Genomic DNA, 27,210 nt, shown 5'->3' with positions numbered 1-27,210 from the left:
TTCATGACTTTCTTCCAATGTTTAACCAGTCTATTGTCAACATGAAAACAAAAGGGAACCTGTGCAAAGTAATACATGTAAGTGTCCATTGGCTATAATGAGGTGGTGCATCATGCTGCAATGGATTCTGGGAAGGGTAAGAGATAAGTATCCCTTATCCCTGTTTGTTGACCAGTAAACAAGTGCAGTCTGGAAGTCAAAGGTCTATGTAGGCTTACTGATAGCAAAGATATTTTTGGCCATAGTATTTTTGTTAGGCTTTTTTTTGTGTGTATTCTCAGTTGTATGCAGATAGGTAGTCAGAATAAAAATATACACAGTGTTATTATACTTCCAAAATTTAGATTTTGTCAACACATAGCGCTACTGGAGCACTATGCTGCTTTGGAGCCGATGTGTATTGTGATAATATTTAACACCAGGAACCAATAAAATTGCATAAAGATTTTCATTCAAAAATCAAAAAACTCTTCTCTTTTCAGTCTTGAGAGATCTCCTTTGAAGACCAAGAATGATTGCACAGAAAGCCCCAAATCAGACCAAACTCGCAAAAAATCCAGAAGAATTTTGGACAGTGATGATGAAGAGGAAGAAAACGCCACCAGCCAACAGTCGCCATCTCAACAAAATGGAGAGAAGGAAACACCTGAGAAAAAGAAGGACAAAAAGAAGAAAGAAGAAGACATGGAAGTAAGGATATTATGAAGTTTTATTTGACAAACCCAAGCTAAAAAATTACTATTTTGGCTGGTAATTTTGTCTGTGAATCACTATCTCAAATCTGGTTATATTGTGATCCAACAGCTGACTGGTTGGAAGGTATATGTCACTTCTGGTCATAAATTAAAGAGATACAGAAACTATAAACAGCCCAAGTCTCAGCATCACCAACAATGATTAGGGGTTCATTCATAGGATTGAGGGCATAAACAGCAATCATGCCCGAAATCCTATGAATGAACCCTGTTCATACATACCCAGCATTCTTAGCAATTCAATACAGATGAAAATAATAAGGGTTTACAAGTTTAAATAACATTTCCATACCGTTTTTCTTCATAAATTGGAAGAAAATTGAGTAGGCCTACTTGCAGGAAGCAGCTCGACTCATGAGGTCAACAGCCGGGAGTCAATGCGTGATACGCGTCATCTTTTGTGCTCCGCGTGAGATGGGCGCGGTGACATGCGCGTGTACGCAACACTAGCAAATCGTGGATTGTGTTAATTAGGTTCCAACGCTGCGTGACGCAGCTTGTTTATGCCCTGCGTACTGGTCATAAACGGTATTTATGACCAGCAAAAAAGGACGCAAATCCAATCAGAAACATCGTTATATCGTGAGTATGTATGAAGGGCTGATCATTTCATGAACTGTGACAGATGAAACTGCTACGCACATACCCCATATTTTTTCGGTCTTACCAAAGTATAGGAGATTCATTAATTTTTGGTGCTTTTCCTTTTTTTGATTGAATCTCTGTCTCATGCCTGGTATACGCAAAGGCCGGTGTGATTGTTAGACATGCATGATCGAGCATTTGGCCCTCATGAATATGCAAGAATTAGAGAATAAAGGTATTGATTTTAGCCACTGGAGTGCATCTGTCGTCTCATATAACACGGGCAACATCATTATTTTAAGTAAAACAACGAGGTAAGCCGAGTTGTTTTACGCCAAAAATAATGATGTCGCCTATGTTATATGAGACGATAGATACGACAGTGGCTAAAAACAATACCTTTATTCTCATTCTTAAATACTTCAATTCAAATAAAAAAATATCATAAGTATTACAAATTTTAATCTATATTAAATCCTACATTTTGCAAGGAATTACCTAAGGCTTAAAATCGATCAGTCCCATTGTTGTTATGCGCCTCCGATTGGTCCAAATATCGTGTACGCGTATCGCGTTGATGAACACGCGCTGACCCGTGTGATATCGTGTCATATCACACGGGTAAGAACCAATAAGATTGCAGGAACGTTCTCAAGTGTTTAAGAATTCACAGCGTACAAAGCACAGGGACTTTGGCTGTTGGTGAATAGTTTGTATCTGTTTAGTTTATGCTTCTGGTATTGATGTTAGCCTTAGTTGCAGTCTCAAGCACTGAGATTATAGACTCCCTCATCTCTGTTTATAGCGGACTCCTTGCCTGCTCCTTCTCCTGTACAATTTATGTATTTTCCCGTATCAGTATCAAGTTGATATATCTTGCTCTTTGTTCCCAGGTTGATGAGAGTGAAGACAAATCAGACAAAGGAAAGACTCCTACCAAACCAGATGGCAGTCAACCTTCTACCTCATCACCAGAGACAACTTCTCCAAGTGGTATACCTAAGAGAACAACAGGTATGGCTATTCCAGTTGAATTCTCACACCCCCTATGGAAGACATGACCGTAATCTTCCATGCAGGCAGTAAGGATTGCAAATGGAGTCACCCATTTATTTTCATCTGCTCCAAAATGGGCTATCCCAGTGGAAATCCACACACCCCCTATGGAAGCCATGACCTTAATCTACCACACAAGGAGTGTGAATTCAAATCGGGTTACCTGAATGGGTGACTCTATTTGAGATCAACACCCCCTGTGTGGACAGTTAAGGTTATGTCTTCCACAGGGGGTGTATGGATTTATTTATTATTTATACTTTCTTTAAGCAGGGTAATCCCATCAATGAAAACACTGATCTTCCTGGGGGCCCTGCAAGAGCCGTACATTTACAAATTAAAATACAACTTAAATAATATTTATAGTAGTACATGTACATGAGGAAAAATATACATATTTGAATATGAAATAATTATGAGTACATTATATTTCAACTGGAATAGTCAATTCCCTTTCTGTGTAAATAAAATTATAAAACATTTGTCATGCGGAGAATTGGCGAACACCCACAAACAAGCCTGAAGACAAGAATATGGAGATAAAGAAGCTCATTCCACAAAAATTTTGCTGTTTAGAGGGAAATTTTGCTTCCCTAAATTAAGGTTCATGCTACGCCGCAATTGCTTTGCGATGCGTTGCGTTGCCGATATATAGATTTTATAGAATCATTTCAGAATTGTACATTGTCATGACCATATTTGGATTCAAATATTCAGCCGGTATCTTAAAAAATTTAATGTTGAAGTCGATAGCTAGCATGCAATGCATTAAGATAAATCTCAATGTTGTCTTTTAGTAATGATTTGTTTCAATTTTAATCTAGAATGAAGTTCAGATTACTTGTAATGTATGCATATTGATTTTCACACTCAATAATTCAGGGATGCTGGTGGCAGGCTGGCAGCCCCTTTACTTTAGCATGCTGTCTTGAAAATGTCTATTATATTTGAGTGTAGCCTCTGCCTAGATGTTTGGGTAAATTCCTGTTCGGTAAAATTTGTGTGTGATGATGCTGAAAATTAATGCTCTGTGTGCTAGCCATAGGCTTCAATAGGCTAAATTGCTGATCCATGGATTATCTTGTTCTGGTGCATTGTGGGATAGAAAAGTGGGCAAATCGATCATTATTTTGCCCCTTTTCTATCCCACAATGCCCCAGAAAAGGATAATAAATGGATAATATAGCCTATATAAAAAGTCACAAGTTTTGGGATATTTGCTCAAAATATCAAGAGCTATCTCCAGAACCACTGAACCAACACTGGGCCTGTTTGTACTCATTTTAATGCATTTTTCATGCTGATTCCAAATATGGTCATGCCTTTGTACAATTCTGACACCCATGTGGAGAGGGTCAAGTTAAGCCTAATCATTTGTACTTTGTCTGGTTTTATTGCAGCACGTAAACACATGAGGAAGAGAAAACCAGATGAGATCCAGTCTCCAACGTCTGAGAAAGAATCAGGACATGATGCGAAGAAAATGAAAACAGAAGACAAGAGTGCTGATGAGGTGAGGTTAATTAATAACATAGGGATGATGATTACCGGCTTCACAACAATATGAGCTTATATTGCAGATATGGTTGATTGACCATCTTTGTACAGGTTGCTGATGTTAATGGTTTGGTGGCTCTGAAAAGAGACGGTCACTGAAGACTGCCCACGGTCAGCATAGAAGAAGCAGACCTCGCCTATCTGCTAATGTAAAAGGTTTGGTGGCTCTGAAAAGAGCCGTTCACTGAGTGAAGACTGCCTCTTGTCAACATATTTAACTCTCTCCACACAAGTGTCGACTGCAAACAACTTGAAGGTTCAACTTTTTATTTTAATTCACAAATTTCAGAATTGTACATTTCTATGACCATTTTGGAATTGGCATGAAAGATGCATTAAAATGAATACAAACAAGCCTAGTATTTGGTTCAGATGCTCTTAAAATAGCTTGGAATTTGTATGTTGAAGGCTATGGCCAACACACAGAGCATTAAACTCATGTATTTATATGTTGCTCTTTAGAAAGAGGACAAGATGGATACAGATGAGACTCCAAAGAAAGGAAGTTCCAAAATAAAGGAAGTAGAGACTAAGGTGAAGGAAGAAGAGAAAAGTCCTAAAGAGAAGAAGGAAAAAGAAAAGAAGAAAGAAAGCTCCAAAGGAAAAGAAGGAGAGTCCAAAGAGAAAGGTGAAGACACCGGACACGGAGAAGGACAAGAAGAAAGAGAAGACGCCAGACACAAAGAAAGAGAGGAAGGACAAGAAGAAAGGTAAACACGTTTAATGTTTGTCCACATAGATCGTAAGGTAACAGCTATAGCTCATTAATGTTATCATGGTGTTGATGTTTGTTTGTAAACATCACTATAGTAGGAATGCACAGTGGTACATGCTTTAACTTCACACGGGTGTCGACTGCAGACGACAAGTTCCACATTTTGTCCGTCCGGAGGTTGTGAGTGCAATATCTTGGAATTGGTAAGGTGTATAGTAATGTGATTTGGTGGAGGGGTCTTCAAATTCTAGTAGGTTTTCGGCACAAATTATGCAATTTTGGTTGCTCATTTTTATTTATAGCAAATATAGCAAAAACCTAGGTTTGTTTAACATTATGGTTTAACAAGTGGGCTGCAAATATTAACCATAATGAAACTTTTCAAAGTGCCAAGTAGGGCAGACAAAATACTTATGTGCCCATATGTAGAGATAAGTTGTAATTTGCTTTTTTATTTTATTTCATGAAGAAACAAAAGAGAAAGCGGAATCACCTAAATGGAAAAAGGAAGTCAAGGAAGAAAAGAAAGAGGAGAAAGACAAGGAAGAGAAAAAAGAGGAAAAGAAAGAGCCAGAAAGTAAACCTAAAAAGACAGGATTCAGGTAAGTGTGAAAAAGGGAATGGGATATAATCCGAGACAGAATTAAAGACTAGTTTATGTCTGACTGACATCACTGTCCTGTCATGTCAATCAAACTCCCAGTGACCATTGATTAGTTAATAGCGCATAAAAGGACAATTGATTCATCTGGTGCCATCTTGAGAAAAGGAATCACAGGAAATGGCAGAAAATTTCAGTATTTTTACAAGGTGAACAGCAACTTTTCCAGGCATTGTTGACATGAGGCATTCAGAAAAAGAAAGTTTACTACTACTAAGATGGTTTGTATGATACTCCTATTACTTTGTACAGGTTCCCTTTGTTTTCATTTTGAGAATAGACTGGCTAAAATAATATGGGTCAATAGTCAAGAAATACACATTTTGCAAGATCTGGATGTGCTCTGTTCATTGAGGTACTATCGAGCAAATCAGTACAGAAAATTGAAATAATGCATCTTGGGAAGTGTAACAGATATCTTCTCTGTCCTCACCCATAGAGTGTATTATAATGTGTGTGTATTTCTTTACTGTTTAGTTTTGCTCAGATGGGTAAAGCCACAGAGAGTTCTTACCAACCTGGGACATCATCATATCATCCTATCAACGATGCATGCTGGAAGAAAGGAGAGAAGTAAGTCATTATTTAGGGATGTAGGTATTGCAGGGAAAAAAATTTAAAAATGTTTTACATTTCCAGAAGTGGATGATAATATTTCATAATAAAAAGAGCAAAAACAATTTTTAAGGGGGGTGATACCCTTAGTCATAGCATATTCCCCAATCCCTAACGTTCGCTAAAAAAGTACTCCGATCAAGCGTTCGACTTGCTCGCTTTGCTTACACCGTTTCAGGGTTTTTTTTCGACAGGTACTTACATCCCTGATTATTACACCACCCTACACCATGGAAAACTTCGGCTAGCCTAATTTCCCTAGTCCATCTAGCTACATGTGTCTCTTTTTACATACAGCTAGGAATGCTTAATCTCAAGTGGCAGACATTCCAAAACATCTCTAAGTCAGGGTTTTCTTTAACGCACAAAACACACGTATTTACGCGTTCAGGCACTTTTCTGACTCCTTCAAATCCATAGTCCCAAAGTCCAATGCGTACAAAATCTTGAAAACGTACGCGTTCAGATATTGCAAGATTTGAATAGAGAAACACCCGATATTGTGCATTTATTCTCGGCTTTTGGCATTTAGGACCTACTCCCGATATGTAGGGCCTATCACATTTTGTCAGCATTGATCCATGTATGTTTTAGTGATTGCGAGTCTCTAAAATTGTATAGTGTCAGTTTGAAATCTTGCAAATTGGGTTCGGGTCCTTTTTTCTGTTTAAATGATGCACCAAATGTGTCTTCAATTGGACTTTGATTTTGCAAAATTTTCCCTCTCAGGGGGGAACATCCCCCTCAGACACCCCCATGCGTAGTGGATAAACAAGTGACCATTTTCGCTTCTGCTTTCGACATTTGCCAATTTAGGCCATATGTTTAACACAATTTATAGGTATAATGGGGAAAACGTGACAACGAAAGGCTTTACATGCTTTATGAACCGTCATTTTACAATTTTCGGCTTTTCAACTGTTCAAACTTAAATTTTACACAGTAATAGTGCCAAAATGGTCCACCAAATCGCTTCAATTAGGTCTTCATTTTGCACAATTTTCCAATTTCTAAGGGGGGGGGGGACATCACCCTGCGTAGTTGATAAACAAATGACCACTTTCACTTCTGCTTTCGACAACTTGCCGTCCACGAAAGACTCCATGGACTGCTCATTTCACAAATGTTCGGCTTTTTTATGGTACCAAAAAAAAATCCCATTTTGAAGCTAAACTGTTGAAATATGGTGCAAAAGTGGAATAAATTTGCGCGAAGTGCCCAAAAATTTGCACTCTGGGAGCTAAAATGGCCAAATATGAGGTTAATTTGATCAGAAACCCACATACATGCGTCAACATTGGGGATGATTGTATGGACCATCCCCCTGGCAAAATATTGGGGGAGATTTCCCCCACCCCACCCCCTCCGGATATACGCCTATGGCTCCAAAATCACACATATTGTATGTCTTCAAAAATAATATAAAAATACCCCTTGGGCAATGTTTTTGACTCCTTTAGAGGAAAAATTCACAATTGAAAGGGTCAAAAAAATTGATTATACCCCTTCAGCAAAATGCTTAAAGAAAACCCTGCTCTAAGTGATGTGGTTTTGTTTAGGAATGTTCTCTCATTGTTGCTGGTTGGCTGACCGGTACCAAGCTAACATGATGGACCTGGAATAGAGATACAAGCTTATTGTCCCCTTCAACAATAAGATTACTGATTGTTTGATCAAATTAAAATCTGTGTGGCTGTCATCACAAAAGGATAATAGTAGTTATCATAATCATTTGAGTTGGTAGGAACAGGTGGATGTGAGTTCATAAGAGCAATGTCGGAGATTAAAGGTTACCTTTATACAATCGATGTGGAGAGATGAGGTCCGACCAACAGCCGTTATAACGAATGGTTCATGTTCAACTAATTCCAGCGGACGGTCTGTGGTTAGTAAGGAATCGTTTTTGACCATGCGCTGATCTGGCTGGTCAGGAAGATATTTAATATCCCGAATTTATAATATGCCTACCAGTTCGATCGTATAACCGATTTGCTAGAGAATATTTGTTACCATGTTTAATAAATTCAGTATTTATCGTATAATAAAATGTGGCCAAATGTATATGTGTACATAGTGTGTGGATCACAAGAATAATAATCTTCTACGGACTTGGCTACTAAGCATGTCGGGAAGGATATGGCGGTATGCTGACCTGGGTCAATATGTTCTGGGCAGATGAGGTCCGACCAATTGCCTACGACCTTGTGTGCGATCATGTGTGACAGGCAATTCCCGATAATAATAAAAGTTCCCTGGTAGGAATTGACTAGTCTCCTTCACAGCCGATGTCTGTCGGTCATAACACTTGTTATTCCTAACAAATCATAACCACATGCAGTCTGTGCCTCAAGACCACACATTGGCTTGCAATGCGGATGTCCAAACTCCCATTTTGTTGAGGAGTCTTTTGAAGAGGCGATGGATTTTTCCACTTCACACAAAAATTTACACATTAAATTATCATTATTTTTGGAAAATAATGTTCCAGTGTTTCCCTTTTCTTCTTTATCCAGAGTGCCTTACCTAGCATTAGCACGCACATTGGAATGTATAGAGGAGATATCAAGTCGTCTTAAAATCATGGAAATTCTCACAGACTTCTTACGATCAGTCATAGTATTAAGTCCTGATGACTTACAGCGGTGTGTGTACCTATGTCTGAATAAACTTGCCCCGGCCTATGAAGGAATGGAATTAGGGATGGGCGAGACACATTTAATGAAAGCTGTATCACAAGCTACTGGTAAGTGTAGTATCCTATTGACCTTTTCAATAAATCCCATAAGCCTTTCCGGGTAGACCTGAGATGTCATCATTTGATGTCACGCCAATGTTCACATTGTTTGGCGAACATCAATACTGAACATTTCAAAATCAGGAAGTGTGCAGTTACAATATGTGCATCGGCATGACAACATCGCAGGTCTACCCAGAAAGGCTTATGGGAAAGGTCAATTCACCGTCAAAGTTTTCGCCACTCTGTTAACTCTATCACGTTTTAAGTCCTGAACCAAGATCAAAATGATCGCCACACAAAATCTAACACACATATCATCATTCTAAAATGATGCATGATGCAATTGGTTTTTTCCAGTTGAAATACATACACCCATATGGAAGACATTACCTTAATCTCCCATACCGGGAGTGTGAATCTCAAATGGAGTCACCCATTCAGGTAACCTCATTTAAAATCACACTCTCTGTGTGGAAGATTAGGCTGTGTCCTCCATAGAGGGTATGGATTTAAACTAGAATAGCCCATTGCCAGGATATGGTGGACTTGGTGCTTTGGGCTTTTGATGTGGTTGAATCATGGAAATTCCATTGTAATATGCACATAGGCAATGCCCTTTACCTATGTTGCCTCTCTCCACCCAGGTGTGCCAATAGATATCGGTTTTAAGCTGGCAAGGTAAGCCGACCGTTGTGTTGGAAGTATTGCAAACCCTCATAGCATGGCAAACCCCTACAGCATATTTTACTGAGGCATAGTCTAGTTGCAAGAGAGATGGGTACGATGGCCTACGAACACACATCTGAAATTTAACTCCATTTGTTTTGAGTACCTGTTGTAATACTAAATTATATTTTAACATATTTAGGTCGTAGTATGGAGAAGATAAAGGCAGACGTTGCTGAGAAAGGAGACATAGGGACTGTAGCTGTAGTAAGTGTCATAGTTTATGTCATCCTTCTAAAGTAAAATTGCAGTATTTGTTTATTTCATTAGTATGTCTTATTTATTGATTGGTTAAAAGTGTGTCACTTGATCACAAATATATTTACTATTTGGCCTCCTGGAGCAAGGACCGCTACAGACATCTAGTATTCGAAGTAGAAAATTTGATGTAACATGTCTTTTTTCCATTAATGTTTAAGTTCTAACGAATGTTTGATGACGTAAAAATCGATAATATGTTATGTAGAATGTCTGCTGGAAATATAATTTAAGTTTACGTCATCAAACATTCATTAGAACTTAAACATTACTGGAAATAGAATTGGAATAGATTAAATAACGGAGATATGTTCATCAAATATTCTATATCCACTAAAAAGTCTGTAGCGGCCTTAAATCATACTGACGGCAGCCATTTTGATGAGCAAATTTTGGAGAAGAGCAAAGCCCTTTATAAAAGTGTTCATTGGAGCAGGAAAAAATTATGCATTGGAATATTAGCATTAGTATAATTTTTCAAATCCAAATCCAAATTTTGTTTAAATAATTATAATTTAATATGTCAGTGTTTCAAAGTGAAAATTGCCCCAAAGTAGCAACTTTATAATTTACAAATTACATACATGTGGTTTTTTTTTTGTGTTTTTTTTTCAGACAAGCCGTTGTAACCAGCGCACCATGTTTGCACCGCCCAAGTTGACCGTTGCCAAGGTGTTTACTAACCTCAGGGAAATCGCGGCATTGACTGGACATTCAGTGAGTAAATGAGTTTTTATCTTTGGACTTCATAAGTTCAAATTTGTTGGGATGATCAAGCAATTAAAAAAAAAAGGTTGGTATTATTTTGTGCAGTAAAAATTTACCCTCTAAATATCAATATTTCTCAGGAAGGAGCTTTCTGGATTCCCTAGTAGTCTAAACAAAACCCATAGATTTGATTTGCATGTTTCTATAGTGAACATGACAGCCATTTTGAAATCCAAGATGGCAGCAAAATTTTTACTTGATCATACTAGACATGAAACTTAAACTTTCAAATAATCTGACACTCCTAAAACTGTCTTTGTTCCCAGCATTATGGACTGCACTTTCATCGGATATCAGAGACTCTTATCTCACTTTTTCCTTGTAAATCTCATCCAAAGCTGAGGGTAAATTTTTACTGCACAGCTAGCGGCGTGCAATGCCCAATGCCAATAAAAAAAAGTTGACTCTTCTCTGTTAAAAAATATTGAAAATCAGCCCTTTTTTGAAGGAAAAAATCACAAAATATCCTTTTTTTTTAGCTCGGTGCACCCTACCCCAAATGAATCTTGGCTACAGGCCTGGTCTCAAGTTGATACGTTTTTGTTATTTTATGCTTTGTGTGTGTAGAGTTCTGATAAGTTGGGAACACTGCACTATGTGGTGGCAGCGCTCTTGTGTCCTTTCAGTGCTCCCCAGCAGCTCAACAGCTGACCTCAATTTTGTTGTTTGTTCCAATTTTGTTGTTGATTGCCAAATGATTTCACATAAACATGTACATCAATCATCAAATGTAAATGTGATATCAATCAATCAACAGGGATGTCAGTTTGCAGGATTAATCTGGAATTCCAGATTATTTTGTCCAAATTTCTGCATTTAATTCACATGCTTTTTTTCACATGCTGTTTTTTTTCAGATTTTCAGCATTATTTCTTCAGGCCTACTTACATCCCTGGCATTTATGTAGTACCTAAAACAACGAAAGCTTGCACTATCTGTAAATGTTTTTGCCTGTTTGTTTTTGCAGTGTCAATCTAAGAAAATAGACAAAGTGAAAGCCATGTTGGTTGCATGCAGAGGATGTGAACCCAAATTTATTGTCAGGTAGGTTTTAGGGTTAGGTGTAGGATTAACTCAAATTCACTAGACCATTTCAAATCAAGATCGCAAAATTTTGGAAAACCAGGCTCTGTGAGCTTGAACTTGACATTAGCGCCGACAACAAGATCTACCAATCACAGAAGCGCAACGGCATCGCATGTGTGTTGCTGTAACGCTTAGCGTATACATGCAAGCGCACGCAGAAGTCATTGTAGCGCGTATCTGTGACGAACACAGTGTTCCAGGAATCATTGTGCGTTATTAATGACCCTGCAATAAGTGTGTGGTCAGGCAATCAATCACTTTTGATTGGATCGCACTTGCTGCGTATATTAATGAGGTTATGAATCTTTCACAAAGGGGGCATAGATTTCAAAAGGAGTCACCCATTCAGGTAACACCATGTGAAATTCACACTCACTCTGAGGGAGATTAAGGTCATGTCTTACTTAGAGGGTGTATGGATTTCAGCTGGAATAGCCCATTGTTAATAGCAGATGACAATTTGGTCCAAAATGCTGTGACACAATTGATGATGACCACAACTCTCTTCTTACCACTTTTTGAACCCAAGTAATGCTCTTATTCCATAAGATTTACAAACAAGAATAGAAAGATGAAACCTTTCAACCCAAGTCTACCGGTCTTTTGCACAGATAATCGCAGACTTGGAAGCCCCAAAATACTCAGGCTGCCATTTATAGTGTAATTAAAAATGAATGCAGGAATGAATTATGTTAGCCAAATCCAGTTTAAAATTTACTCACAATTCTTAGCTTTTGCCGACTACCCCTGTGGAAGATTTTGGAAATATCTTCCACAGGGGGACTATGAATTATAAATGGAACAAACACATTAGGCAGCTCCATTTGAATGTCATACACTCTCTGAGACAGATTCAACCTGAATTTTCCACAGAGGGAGGGTGAGTTTCAAATAGAGTTGTTTAATGTGCTAAATAAATTTCAAATTCACACTCCCCCTGTGGAAGATATGTAAAAAATCTTCCACAGGGGGAGTGTGGAGATTAAATGGAAAAGTCCAATTTGTCTTTATTTTCTATTTTTTTTCCTGGAAAAGCCATTAGGTCTGTGGTCAGGACGGGCAGTTTTTGGATCTTGGCTAAACCCCTGGTTTGGATTAAGGTTGGGGTGGCAATTACTATTCAAGTTGTTCTGATTTGCCTTTATTGTCAATTGCAGGTCACTAAGTGGCAAGCTACGCATTGGTTTAGCTGAGCAGTCTGTGTTAGTATCACTAGGTCATGCAGTGGCACTCACAACACCTAATCAAGGTAAGCATTGAGTTAACTTGGATATCAAAATACCACTCAGAACACTTAACCAGAGTTAGGCTTGCTATAACTTGGTTTAGCTGAGCAGTCTGTGTTAGTATCACTAGGTCATGCAGTGGCACTCACAACACCTAATCAAGGTAAGCACCGAGCTAACTTAGATATCAAACTACAACTCAGAACACTTAACCAGAGTTAGGCTTGCTATAACTTGGTTTAGCTGAGCAGTCTGTGTTAGTATCACTAGGTCATGCAGTGGCACTCACAACACCTAATCAAGGTAAGCACCAAGCTAACTTAGATATCAAACTACAACTCAGAACACTTAACCAGAGTTAGGCTTGCTATAACTTGGTTTAGCTGAGCAGTCTGTGTTAGTATCACTAGGTCATGCAGTGGCACTCACAACACCTAATCAAGGTAAGCACCAAGCTAACTTAGATATCAAACTACAACTCAGAACACTTAACCAGAGTTAGGCTTGCTATAACTTGGTTTAGCTGAGCAGTCTGTGTTAGTATCACTAGGTCATGCAGTGGCACTCACAACACCTAATCAAGGTAAGCATTAAGCTAACTTAGATATAAAATACCACTAAGACCACTTAACCAGAGTTAGGCTTCCTATAACTTGGTTTAGCTGAGCAGTCTGTGTTAGTATCACTAGGTCATGCAGTGGCACTCACAACACCTAATCAAGGTAAGCACCGAGCTAACTTAGATATCAAACTACAACTCAGAACACTTAGCCAGAGTTAGGCTTGCTATATTTTGGTTTAGCTGAGCAGTCTGTGTTAGTATCACTAGGTCATGCAGTGGCACTCACAACACCTAATCAAGGTAAGCATTAAGCTAACTTAGATATAAAATACCACTAAGACCACTTAACCAGAGTTAGGCTTCCTATAACTTGGTTTAGCTGAGCAGTCTGTGTTAGTATCACTAGGTCATGCAGTGGCACTCACAACACCTAATCAAGGTAAGCACCGAGCTAACTTAGATATCAAACTACAACTCAGAACACTTAACCAGCGTTAGGCTTGCTATAACTTGGTTTAGCTGAGCAGTCTGTGTTAGTATCACTAGGTCATGCAGTGGCACTCACAACACCTAATCAAGGTAAGCACCGAGCTAACATAGATATCAAACTACAACTCAGAACACTTAACCAGAGTTAGGCTTGCTATAACTTGGTTTAGCTGAGCAGTCTGTGTTAGTATAACTAGGTCATGCAGTGGCACTCACAACACCTAATCAAGGTAAGCACTGAGTTACCTTGGATATAAAATACCACTCAGAACACTTAACCAGAGTTAGGTTTGCTATAATTTGGTTTATCTGAGCAGTCCGTAGAATTAAAAAGACTAGTTTGTGTCTGATATCACCTGTCAATCAAATTGAGAACTTTACGAGTTGCCGTGATGGTTGAGAGTCAAAGGTCAAGGGTTGTAGGGCATTTGAATGACAGTGACATCACTTAGATTATAGCTTCAGAGGGTTGTAGAATGTGATATCTTGTAACAAAACTTTTTAGTACAGGCACAATTTGTGTCTTGTTGAAAGGCGTTGTCACAAAATTTCAGTCCTGTATGTAGTTAACACCTAGTAAATGTTAGAATGGGATATTGCAGTTGAAATCCATACACCCCTATGGAAGAAATGGCCTTAATCTTCCACACAGGGAGTGCGAATTTCAAATGGGGTTACCTGAATGGGTGATTCTGTTTGAAATCTCCACCCAATGTGTTGCAGATTAAGATCATGTCTTCCATAGGGGGTGTTTGGATTTCAGCTAGAGTAGCCGGTTGACCTAACTTGGATTGATTAGTTACTCACAACACCTTTAAACTCTCTCCACACAGGTGTTGACTGCAGACAAGTTTCAATTTTTTTTTTTTAAATCAAAATTAAAGAATTATGATATTTCATGACCATATTTGGAAACAGCATGACAAACACATACAAATGAGTACAAACAAGCCTAGTATTGGTTCTGTGGCTGGTTCAAGATAGCTCAAGTAAATATCTCTTTTTATGTTGAAGCCTATGACTAGCATGCAGAGCATTAACTCACAATTATTTTTGTTTGTTTATTTGTTGTACACAGAGGAGGAAGACATTGTGTCAAAGCGTAAAGCCTTGTCAGACTCATGGAAGAAGACATTGGATGAAGCGGCTCTGATTGTGAAGACCACATACTGGTGGGTATTTGAAGAACTCACTTAAAAAAAACACAAGAGATGTGGTTCGAGAACTGCCTTGTTTATGTTATGGCATGTTTCGTCATGCTGTGTTCATTCAATTGCACATATAATCCTGCATCTTAGTTTCAAAGGAATATGAAATAGTTTTGTAAATGAACCAAAAAGTTCTATATGTACTTTATTTATGGTACACACAGCTAGCAGTGCACAACCCCTGTGCCAAGTGTGTTTGGGGTAAACTGCACTTTTGTTAATTAACTCCAGAGTAAGTTAGGATTTAAAAAATTATTCTCCTGTTTTACCACTCCTAACCCTTTAGTTGGACATGATCATAACAAATTCTGCTTGGAATTTATTTATGGAAGTATTTCCAAGATTATAGCTCAACTCACCCTGAATGCTAGAAAATAATACAGGCTGGGACTGGGTACCCCCCCCCCCCTCCTCCCTTCAACAGGCATGGGCACACAACTCAATAGGGTGCCTCCGACTAATCCATCTTCAGTGCGTTAGGGTTGAGTCAATTTTGATATTTTGTACCACATTATTGCTTTCAAAGATGACAATTATATTGTTTGAGTTAAGTCATGTCCGTATCCATGATAATCCAGAACAGTGAATTTCCCGTACCATTATGTATGGAACTGTTTGGAGCCTGTCTTCTGCTTTTTGGCCCCACACATATGTGGGGCTTATGTTATCACCCAGATGGATGCCTGGTTGTTTGGCTGTCCGGGTGGAAGTAAAACCATTAATCCGCTGTGCAGCTTAAATGCAATAACCAATCAACTTAAAACTTGGTATGGTGATAGGATATGGTGGCCTGATGTGCTGCATAGTTTTGTGTCATGTTATTTGCATATTTATGAATGTTAATGAGCTTATTTGCATATGTGAAAAAGGTGTGGGCCACCTTAATTACAAACCATGTAATTCTAGTTAAATATCTTTTGTTATTCCTACAGTGAAATGCCAGATTATGGTAAGATCATCCCAGCAATACTAAAACATGGCTTCAAAGATTTACCCAACCATTGTAAGCTGACACCAGGCATACCATTGAAACCCATGTTAGCTAAACCAACCAAGGGAGTCAGTGAAGTACTCAATAGATTCCAAGATATTGCCTTCACTAGTGAATACAAGTATGATGGAGAGAGGGCACAGGTAGGTTTGTTTTAAGTAAATTAGCTGGCACACAACTTGGGTTGTTGACAACCCTGCTTACCTCTTACTTTACTGTAGTATTGATAGGCATATGTTAGTGAGATTTATCCTTGAAGCGATTGAGCCAAAAGTACTACTGGGTCAGTACCCATGTACTTTGAAATAGGGTCTTGACCCTTGGTTTAGTCGTGACCTGTAGTCTTTAAAATGAGTTTGCATGAACATATTATTTTTTAGATTTGCCAACAACATAAAATGCATTGTAAATACCTTGAATAAAGAAGCCTTGTCATGCTCCTTGTTCTTATTTTCATAACAGATCCTCATACTTGATTCAGGAGATTTTAGAATCTACAGTTGTAATTGGGTGTCCCTCAAGGTTCAATATTGGGACCTCTAACTGTTTATACTTTACATGAATAATATGTTCCTGTTCTTACTTTCCAACAGATCCATATACTTGATTCAGGAGACGTCAGAATCTACAGTCGTAATCAGGAGAACAACACTACAAAGTACCCTGACATCATCAAAAGAATCCCCAAGAGTCTGGGAGACAACGTCAAATCCTGCGTCATCGACTCGGAGTCCGTAGCGTATGATCTGGAGAAGAAACAGATCCAACCATTCCAGGTGTTGAGTACAAGGAAGAGGAAGGACGCTAATGAGGCTGATATCAAGGTCCAAGTTTGTGTGTTTGCATTTGATTTGCTCTACTTGAATGGTGAGGTGAGGATATTTAACTCCTTGGGTACTTCTGACTTACTTACAATGCTCCTGATTGGTTAATCATGTGATATAATCATCTGAGTAACCAATCAAAATAGAGCCTTTAGATCTCTTAGCAATTTTAAGTTTTTCAATGCTGCTGACTCTACCATTACTCTAATTGGCTCAATACATGATTTTGTACTTTGTTCTCAAAATTACACAAATGACCTTGGCAATTATTGTAGCAGGATTATGTGATCTGGAGAAAAAAAACCTCCATATGTCCTGGTTCATGGTGTTGGACACATTCACAAATTTTCTCACATTTGTGAATTTGTGTTTAACACATCATCCTACAATTTGCAGTATTGCGAATTAAAAAAATCACACTCCCAGTGCAAGTTGCAATATTGCGAGTTGGATGATAGCGGCCATCTTGGATTTGCAGGTAAAGGGAACACATACTACAAAATTACTTCATAAACATTTCAAGTAATTAAAAAAATCAGAATTGATTTTTCGGTAAATCCCATAAGCCTTTTGAGTACACCTAAGAACTCGTCATTCTGCATCACGCCGCTCCGCGCCGATGCGCACATCGTTTATCGAACATCGTTACTGCGCATTGCAAGTCGGCGTGACGTCAAATGACGAGTTCTCAGGTGTACTCGCAAAGGGTTATGGGATTTACCGAAAAGGTCAATTGTAAATTTTCATGACCATATTTGGAGTCAGTATGAAAAATGGATTAAAATGAGTACAAACGAGTCTATAGTAAGAAATCCAATTGAATGAACGCAGCTTTCAACGGCTGTACTCGATACAACCGCGATCGTATTTCAAACTACAACGCGAAAGCATGACCTTGGATACAATGCTAACCAATCACAAGATAGTATTGGTTCAGTGGTTCTTAAGATAACTCTTGATAATTTGAGAAGATATCTCAAAACTTTTTATGTTGAAGCCTTTTGCCAGCACGATAGTATTAATCTGGATCATATTTTCTTTACTCTTGCAGTCATTAGTGAGGAAACCATTGAGGGAAAGGAGAGAACTGCTTCATGCTAACTTCAAAGAAATAGAAGGAGAATTTGTATTTGCTAAATCTATGACATCATCTAACACAGAAGATATTGCAGAATTCTTAGATGAATCAATCAAGGGTAAGTCAGTGAATAATATATTGTACTGCCATAAGAGTTTCTGGTTAAAACTATAGGTGCGAGGTGAGATCAATTGTACATAGCACTTTTGATCAGTACTTATCCATAGTTTTAACCAGACCCTCAAATTTGTTTTGTATACTTCATAAATATATTCTTTGTTCATTGATTTGTTAGAAGAAAATTATTCAAAATTTGTACTTGCCAGTTACTTGAGTGAACAGCACCACCTATATTTTGCCTTTCAAAAAAAATTGAACAGGCTAACCAAGTAGCAAAGTCACACTATGTGCAAATACGGAACAACACACCCAACCTCACCTAATATGATCCTTTGTTGCTGGTAAATCAGCTTTCTAAAACTGAGTGCCACAAGATGGGCTTTTTTCAGCGTATGGTGCCCATTTGGAACCAGCTCCCTAGTATTATCAGATCTACAAATTCTGTTGCTTCATTTAAGCACCAAGTTTTGGAGTTTTACCAGTCCAAATTTGCTCGCACCTTTGATGCAACTTCTGTTTGCACTTGGACCTCTTTTTGTAATTGTCCAAATTGCAGGCAAATGTAACTTACCTGCATTTTCCCCTCTAATTTATTTTTCCCTTCCCTTCTTTTTTGGTTTTGGTGGGCGGTCTTAGAGGTGCCTGGCACCTGTTCGCTCCAGCCATTCACTGGACTTTTAAAACAAATGTTCCTTTCATAATATTGTGTAATTTTGATGTAACTTATGTGCAATATTATATATTTCTTGTAATTCTGTGCCAGTGATAAAGTGTAATAAATAAATAAATAAAAATAAATAAATAAATAACTAATAATGCACATGTATGTCATTTGCCACCATCACAGAACAGGCATTTCATATTTGATATATTGTTTTCTTGTGTGCAGGTAACTGTGAAGGGTTGATGGTGAAGACATTAGATGTTGATGCCACATATGAAATTGCCAGGAGGTCTCATAATTGGCTCAAGGTAAGATCAACTATATTCCTTTGCATAAGCAACATCGGCATTACAAATTCCTATTGCATTGTGGGACTGCTTTGGGACAAGTTGAACTCTGACCTATCAGGGAATTTCTTTAATGATTATTCATTCATTTGTTATTGTTATAATGTTATCATTATTTAAATATATTAAATAATTTGTGAGATAAACATGTTGGTTTTTTTTTTCTAAAACCTCATTATATACAATATTTTTTATGCACAAAAAACAATTTTCCCTATAGGTCAGAGTTCAACATGTACAAAAACTGTCCCACAATGTTTTGGCTTTTTTCCATTTAGTAAACACAAATTTAAGACAGTTTTGTTTTGTATCGCTCCTAAATAAATTCTATAACTTTTAAGGAACATTTTATACTCCTTTGTCAGCACAACATCAAGTAATTCAAAACCCGTCATTATATCTGTGAGTCTAAGAGACAGTACATGGCGCAAATAATGACAGGAAAACACAATGACAGCCAGTCAGGTTATTGTTGACAGTAGTATATTTTACACTAGAATTGGTAAATGTATTAAAACTACATGCTGCTGACTTTTGAATTGAATTTGTTTGCTTTCAGCTCAAGAAAGACTACTTAGAGGGCGTAGGTGACACATTAGATTTGGTCGTCATTGGTGGTTACCATGGCAGGGGCAAGAGAGCAGGGACATATGGAGGATTCCTATTGGCATGCTATGATGAAGAGAGTGAAGACTTCCAATCAATATGCAAGGTAGGTCAAAGGTCATTGATGGTTACCATGGGAGGGGCAAGAGAGCAGGGACATATGGAGGATTCCTATTGGCATGCTATGATGAAGAGAGTGAAGACTTCCAATCAATATGCAAGGTAGGTCAAAGGTCATTGATGGTTACCATGGCAGGGGCAAGAGAGCAGGGACATATGGAGGATTCCTATTGGCATGCTATGATGATAAGAGTGAAGAATTCCAATCAATATGCAAGGTAGGTCAAAGGTCATTGATGTGTTGCATTAGGTTGGCAGCACTGATTGCATGCATTTTCAAGGAAGTCCAAATTATAATTTATTCAATCATATAAGTAGCAAAAGTTATTTGGTTTTTGTTACTATGTGTGGTAATAAAGTCACAAACTGGGCTATTCCAGTTGAAGTCCATTCACCCCAATGGAAAACATAATCTTAATCTCCCACACAGGGTTTCCAGATGGAGTCACCCACAGGTAATCCTGTATGGAATTCACATCCTGTGTTAAAAATAAAGGTCATGTCTTTAATTTGGAGTGTAACATGTGTCGATATAGAGACAAAAAGTACCTCAATGAACAGAGCATAATTCAGATGTGCAATAATTTATGTGACTATCGACCCATCTTTAGCCAGTCTATTCTCAACAAGAAAACAAAGGGAACCTGTACAATAGAAGTGCCATGTGATCTTGTGAGGTGATGCAGCATGTTGCAAAGGATTCTGGGAAGGGTAAGGTATCTTCTTTGGGTCAACAGGGGATTTTAAAGTACTCTGTATTTTAACAATCAATATTCAAGGTATATTTACACATTGAAAGTATACCAACTTGACAAATTCAGTATTACTGACAAATAATTGTCTCTATATCATCAGATTGGTACAGGTCTCAAAGATGACGAGTTAGAACAGCACACAAAGTTCTTCAAGGAACACATCATAGCGAAACCAAGGGCGTATTACCGATATGATTCCAGCCATGAGCCTGATCATTGGTTTGATGCTGTGCAGGTTTGGGAGGTGAAGGCAGCGGATTTATCTGTGTCACCTGTGCATAAGGCAGCTATGGGCTTAGTAAGTATAAACACTTTGTAGATTTATCAGGTGTGAGAATTTTCAGTTTTAAAACTGAATTTAGGGGGTTTTTTTGTCAAAATTTTCACAACTTTATTAAATTTTTGGTATTTTTTCCCCAATTTCACATGCATTTTCAGTTTTTTAGGAAAGTGCAGTCACATCCCTGATTTATATTATAACCCTACCCCTAAACCTGATCATTGCTTTCACGCTTAGCAGGTGTGGAATGTGAAGGCTGCAGATTTCTCTGTTTCACAGGTGCTTAGTAATTGCTAGTATGACATGTTGATAAATTACACTAAAAATAGCAAATCATGTTGTAATTGTAACATGGAATGTTGATTTAGTAAATACAGTACATATTTACAATCAAATTACAAAATATTTTTCTGTCTCCAGGTTGATAGAGAGAAAGGCATCTCGCTTAGGTTCCCAAGATTCCTTCGTATCCGTGATGACAAAAAGCCAGAAGAAGCAACATCTGGTTCACAGGTAAGCAAAATGCCAGTTTCTTTGGTCTTTTTCAGGCAGTTTCGATCAACAACAGACTAGTTGCAAAGTTTTTTTCCAGAAATGTGCATGTTGGCAGGTAAATGTACCAGTTTTGATTGGCTGCAATTTAGGGCAAACCCTGTCTACAATATTTTGCAAAGACCTTTCATACTGGTCAACCACTTGTGCTGATCATCGCGGGAAAAGAACAGTCATGCTTGCATTGCGCTGTAAACAGCATTTAATCTGGCAGTGTGACAGGTCCTTGCAAAATATTGTGAGTTACCCCCACCCTGACTATTTAACTTTTTAACTCTTAGCCTGTTCTCAAGATTTTTTAAAAACTCTTAAAAACTCTTGACTTATTGTGCCAAGTCTTAGATTTTTTTGACTACAATTGTACGGAAACATGCAAAATTGTTTTGGGCCCATTTTCCCTCAAATTGCAAAAATATTAAAATTTGACTTTCATTGGCAGTTAGAACTAATTAAAGGATTAGGATATAGCTAACCTTCATTTTGCAAAACATGATATTTTTTTTAATTCCAAAGAAATAGTGCTGTATTTTTCTGAAATTGGTAGTAACTCTATTCACACAGGTGTCCACTGTGGACAACAAGTTCCAAATTTTCTTTAAAATTCTAATTTTTGGAATCGGCATGAAAATGCATTAAAAATTAGTACAAACAAGCCTAGTATTGGTTCAGTGGTTCTTAAGATAGCTCTTGATATTTTGAGAAAATACCTCAAAACTTGGGACTTTGTATGTTGAATCCAATGGCTAGCACACAGCATTAAATTGAACCCATTTTGCCCATTTCTTCCATACAGGTTGCTGATATGTACAACAATCAAGACCAAATCAAAAACCAGAAAGCCAATCAAAAATCTACTGCAGACGAAGAGGACTTCTACTAGAGTTATTACCATAGCAACCAAGAACAGTCATGGAAGGTGTTGTCATGGCAATGGAGGTAGCTTGTTGATTGAATGATAAATGTCAGTTCAGTCATTTCATGTGCATGCAAAAACATCTTAAAGAGTTTCAAGGAAAAAGACGACAAAAGTTACCATAAATTGTTTTGATTTGTCAAAAATGGATTTGACAGTGCAACTTTAGAATCTACATCTCCAGAGATGCCACTTTTCAGGTTTTAGCCTGAATTCAGGTTTTTCTCACCAGTTTCAGGTTTTTTGAGTGAAAATGAGTGACATCTCTGAATCTAATAAGCTACTCCTGTCATTCGCACTCTGATTATGTTGAGAATGGTGCATACTCACAGGATAAAGCTTGTCGGTGGCATACCGTATTGTAAAAGCCGATGATTTTACCACTTCGGGATAAAGTGATGGGAAAAATGCCCTGCTCTACGACGGACGGACCTTTCAAGTTGGGTTTTTTGGGTTTTATTTTCAGTTGCTTTGCTCTTAAGGACAATTCTACATGCATGTAGCAAATAATAAGAAATAAATCCCCATAACTCACAATCTGGGTCGGTCAGGCATGTGTAGAACATTGTTGGGCTTTTCTGTCAACTAAGGCCTGTTTTGAAAGGAGCATGACAGAATAAGTTGATCAACTCTTTGAAACTCAATCACCCATCATCATAAACATTACTAATATATTTTTCCATGAATTCTTTGTTAATACTAATTATCAATATTGTTCCTTTTGGAAGTTTTGATTGTGGGCAACTCCACACAAGACGCTAGATTCGCATCAATGTGGACTTCTGAAATTTGATGCATAGTCATTGGATATACATTTCACGCTGCAACAGTATGTTTGTTGCGATATTTAGAAGCAGTCATATCGTATACATGCACATTATGCTACACGTAGCTGAAGCACGCATTATGCAATGAACTACAAGACGTAGTAAGAGTTTAGCTTTTATGCATTTACTACGCATGAGAGTATTGCATTACCTGTTTGGTGTGAAGTGCAGGTACACATTGATGCAGATCTCCATTCACGTGTGGAGTCCCCTCTATTTGTGCTGTAAATCAATATACATTTGTATGTTATCAAGCAATATGAATAGGAGTCATGTATATAAAATTGGTAAATACTCAATTTTTTTCTGAAAACAAAATCAGATTAGAATCAAGGGTTTTGATGTGAGATACAAACAGCTTTAGTTTTCCCTACAATGGCTACTTGCCTGTTTGGTCTACATCTGAAAGTAAATTGTAACCTGGTGGGGGCATGCAGCTAGAGGTGGCAAGTCGTCCCTCCTGGCTTTTGTGCGCATTTCATCGGTCACATCACATAATGTTCTATACGAAAATGGATAAAAGTGTTTCACATACAGGGCTATACATACAATACTGTTTGAATTTAGCTCAAACTTATTGCTAAATTAATTGTCAGAGGGTATTTTTATGAAGAAGATACTGAGTTTCAATTTTGGTGAATTCTAGTAACATTGTGCAACATGGTATTAAAGTTATAGCTCTGTATGTGAAACAATTTTGCTTAAATGGTATTAAACTTATAGCTCTGTATGTGATGTGACCGACGATTTGTCCCAGTAAAATCATTTTGGTAGCGGGTCAACAGGATTATTTGGAAATTCTACCCCTTTGGCTCAGTGGCCTTGGTACGCTCTGGGGATTTCCGACTGATGTTGTTTGATCACATTACATAATTGCAAAGTATAGGGAAACAACAAAGACCAAACAATAGGCAGACATGCCAACTAGTACGGTTTCACCGTATTTTGTACGGTAAAACGTGAAAAATACGGTAGTACGGTCACCTCCAAAAAAATACGGAATTCCAGAATTTTGACCAAAATAATAAAATGTTGTGTCTTAAAAAGATAAACAGTTGCAAGATTAGACTACCGACTGAATTACTGGTATCATTTGACCACTTTCTTGGTCTGTTAAAGTGGTTGACTACATCGTTTTTCTCTCAACTCTCGATCATGCATGCACATTAAAAAAATATTATATAATTGGCCTACGAAGATGCTTTCCGAAATAATTTTCTTCTGACTTGCAGCTTTTTCATGCACATTAATATTTTTTATTAACCACCTAATGCTATGTCTTCTGAAGGTATTTAGTTAACTATTTAGCTCTTTTGGTGCAAAAGAATAAGCCTACAAGAAGGTTTCCGACCTCATTTTACTTCCGACTTTCGCACCATGCATGCACATTAAAGAAATATTTAATAGGCCTCAAGATGGTTTCCGAAATAATTTTCTTTTGAATTGCAGATTTTTCATGCACATTAATATTTTTTATTAGCCACCTAATGCTATGTCTTCTGAAGGTATTTATTTAACTATTTAGCTCTATTGGTGCAAATGAATAAGCCCACAAGAAGGTTTCCGACCTCCTTTTACTTCCGACTTTCGCACCATGCATGCACATTAAAGAAATATTTAATAGGCCTACAAGATGGTTTCCGAAATAATTTTCTTCTGACTTGCAGATTTTTCATGCACATTAATATTTTTATTAGCCACCTAATGCTATGTCTTCTGAAGGTATTTAGTTAACTATTTAGCTCTATTGGTGCAAAAGAATAAGCCTACAAGAAGGTTTCCGACCTCCTTTTACTTCCGACTTTCGCATCATGCATGCACATTAAAGAAATATTTAATAGGTCTACAAGATGTTTTACGAAATAATTTTCTTCTGACTTGCAGATTTTTCATGCACATTAATATTTTTTATTAGCCACCTAATGCTATGTCTTCTGAAGGTATTTATTTAACTATTTAGCTCTATTGGTGCAAAAGAATAAGCCTACAAGAAGGTTTCCGACCTCCTTTTACTTCCGACTTACGCACAATGCATGCACATTAAAGAAATATTTATAGGCCTATATGTACAAGATGGTTTCCGAAAGAATTTTCTCCCGACTTGCGGATTTTTCATGCACATTAATATTTTTTATTAAGCATCTTCATCTAACTGCTACACATCATGCTATGTCTTCTGGAAGTATTTAGTTAACTATTTAGGTCTGCAAAAGAATAAGCCTGCAAGATGCTTTCCGACTTTGTTTTCTCAATGGTGCACCCAGTGGCACATTAATATTTTTAATATTTTTAATATTTTTCTTTAACCATGCATAGATAACTGCTATACCCAGTACAGTCTTCTAATTGACATTGGCATTAAACTGTTTAATTTTTTTTTGAAACATGAACAAAACCCGATGTTAGGCCTAGATGTTAGGCCTACCAACTGATACTATGATGATGATTCAGATGATGATCAATGATTTTCTGAACTTGAAAGATTTAACAAAGCATACTTCTAACAATATTAGAAGTAACAAAACCCAATGTTTCAAGAAATATGTCAATTTGTTTGGTTTACATACTTTACCCAATTTCGTGAGGTCAAAGGTCACATACAAGGTCAAAGGTTGACTGAGGTCACCAAATCTTTTAATAATTAATTTTTAATTGTGCATCACATATCCGACAATCAGCTTGATCAATCATGTAATTAAGGAAATATGACGACTTTAAGATGGCCGCTTTCCATGTAAAGTATAGCAAAGTAGCACTTTCAATGAGTGATAACTCGTAAAGGAAGCATCTTTCTGTATTGATTTATTACTTTGATGGAATGGTTCTTTGGTATTGCCAAATTTGATTGCAAATTGTAAGGTGGGCCCCTGGACCCGGCCATTACGATGCTTGGTCGCACAAGTGCTCCCTCGCAATTATGTGTTCTACTTTTGGGGTTTCTGGGGTAGGCAGGTATGCAAAAGGTACATTTTTTAAAAATACGGTTTTAGGGTGCAAAATACGGATTTTTGTTCTTCTGAATACGGAAATCTGGATTTCAAAGTTGGCATGTCTGAATAGGTGCTTGTCACTTGCAATTTCATGCTTTTATGAATTGGTTCATAAAAAAAAATTATTTGGCGTGTAAATATTCCATGTACATATTAAACCAAGGCATGAAAAAAAAAATTGAATTTATTATAATTAATTTCAAAAACATTTATAAAGTTTCAAACTTTGGTAAAAACAGCTGCATTGTGGTTGACTCTGTTCATTAATTGTATTACAGGCATTTTTCAAAAACGCTTTTCTTGATATTTTTACACCGCAATATAACTTGATGCATATATTTTATTTGTTGCATTTAAGATGTAACTTCAAACTGGATACTTTTACTGGATGTATAGATGAATAGAATCAAAGGTAGTATTATCGCTGGTTTGGGTGTTTGGATTTATTGGTGTTTATTGGTTACTGAGACCATTTGCGCCATTTTTCCAATACCTGTATCTCATATTCAATACAGGAGATGTGGCAGATTAATGGGCTATTCCATTTGAAATCCACATACCCCCTGTGGATGACATATATCATACTTTAATTTCGCTCAGGGAGTGTGAATTTCAGATGGATTCTCTGAATGGAAGACTGTTTGAAATCTACACCCCCTGTATGGAAGATTAAGGTCATGTCTTCCATATGGGTGTATGGATTTCAACTGGAATAGCCCATTGCACTTAGCCTGTGATGTGATTATTAAAGCATTTGACTTCCTTTGTATTTGCTTGTTCTAAGCAACACTAAAATTGCCATATCATGGGAACAGTAAGTCCAGTTTTGATTGAATCTTTGTTTGTTTCGCTTGTAATATATATATCAACATGTATGTTTTGTTAGTGTAATAATAAATCAAATTATTTGATTATAAATGATATTATATTATTGATTTTATTGGTGGTTGGTGTCATGAAGATCGGGTGTCATGGAAGAAAATGAGTATATGCCAAATACAGATAATGGGATATTTCATTTAAAATCTGCCATCCCCCTGTGGAAGATTTAAGAAATATCTTCCACAGAAGGAGTATATTTTTTCAAATGGAACTGGGGTTAATTATTTTTACGTATATCCCCTACAACAGGTGTGAGT

General features: G+C 37.4%; 1 protein-coding gene across 1 annotated transcript in view; it reads left to right on the top strand.

Annotated features, from left to right (window-relative positions):
- The window catches only part of LOC140143591 (DNA ligase 1-like), a 69,056-nt gene extending 42,067 nt beyond the window's left edge, over nucleotides 1–26,989 (top strand). The window contains 22 exon segments of the mRNA XM_072165404.1: nucleotides 483–690; nucleotides 2,234–2,354; nucleotides 3,797–3,909; nucleotides 4,416–4,559; nucleotides 4,561–4,663; nucleotides 5,138–5,270; nucleotides 5,807–5,902; nucleotides 8,458–8,687; nucleotides 9,550–9,614; nucleotides 10,281–10,382; nucleotides 11,401–11,477; nucleotides 12,677–12,768; nucleotides 14,875–14,968; nucleotides 15,937–16,138; nucleotides 16,589–16,867; nucleotides 17,871–18,015; nucleotides 18,907–18,989; nucleotides 19,588–19,740; nucleotides 20,610–20,807; nucleotides 21,210–21,302; nucleotides 22,135–23,992; nucleotides 26,142–26,989. Of these exon segments, the coding sequence (XP_072021505.1) occupies nucleotides 483–690; nucleotides 2,234–2,354; nucleotides 3,797–3,909; nucleotides 4,416–4,559; nucleotides 4,561–4,663; nucleotides 5,138–5,270; nucleotides 5,807–5,902; nucleotides 8,458–8,687; nucleotides 9,550–9,614; nucleotides 10,281–10,382; nucleotides 11,401–11,477; nucleotides 12,677–12,768; nucleotides 14,875–14,968; nucleotides 15,937–16,138; nucleotides 16,589–16,867; nucleotides 17,871–18,015; nucleotides 18,907–18,989; nucleotides 19,588–19,740; nucleotides 20,610–20,807; nucleotides 21,210–21,302; nucleotides 22,135–22,221 (2,818 nt within the window). The 3' untranslated portion in view covers nucleotides 22,222–23,992; nucleotides 26,142–26,989.
- The last annotated feature ends 221 nt before the right edge of the window (nucleotides 26,990–27,210 follow it).

Source organism: Amphiura filiformis, unplaced genomic scaffold (genome assembly GCF_039555335.1).
Source record: "Amphiura filiformis unplaced genomic scaffold, Afil_fr2py scaffold_24, whole genome shotgun sequence".
Lineage (NCBI taxonomy): Eukaryota > Metazoa > Echinodermata > Ophiuroidea > Amphilepidida > Amphiuridae > Amphiura > Amphiura filiformis.
Note: the sequence above shows the minus strand (reverse complement) of the source record. Positions and strands in the feature narration are given on the sequence as shown.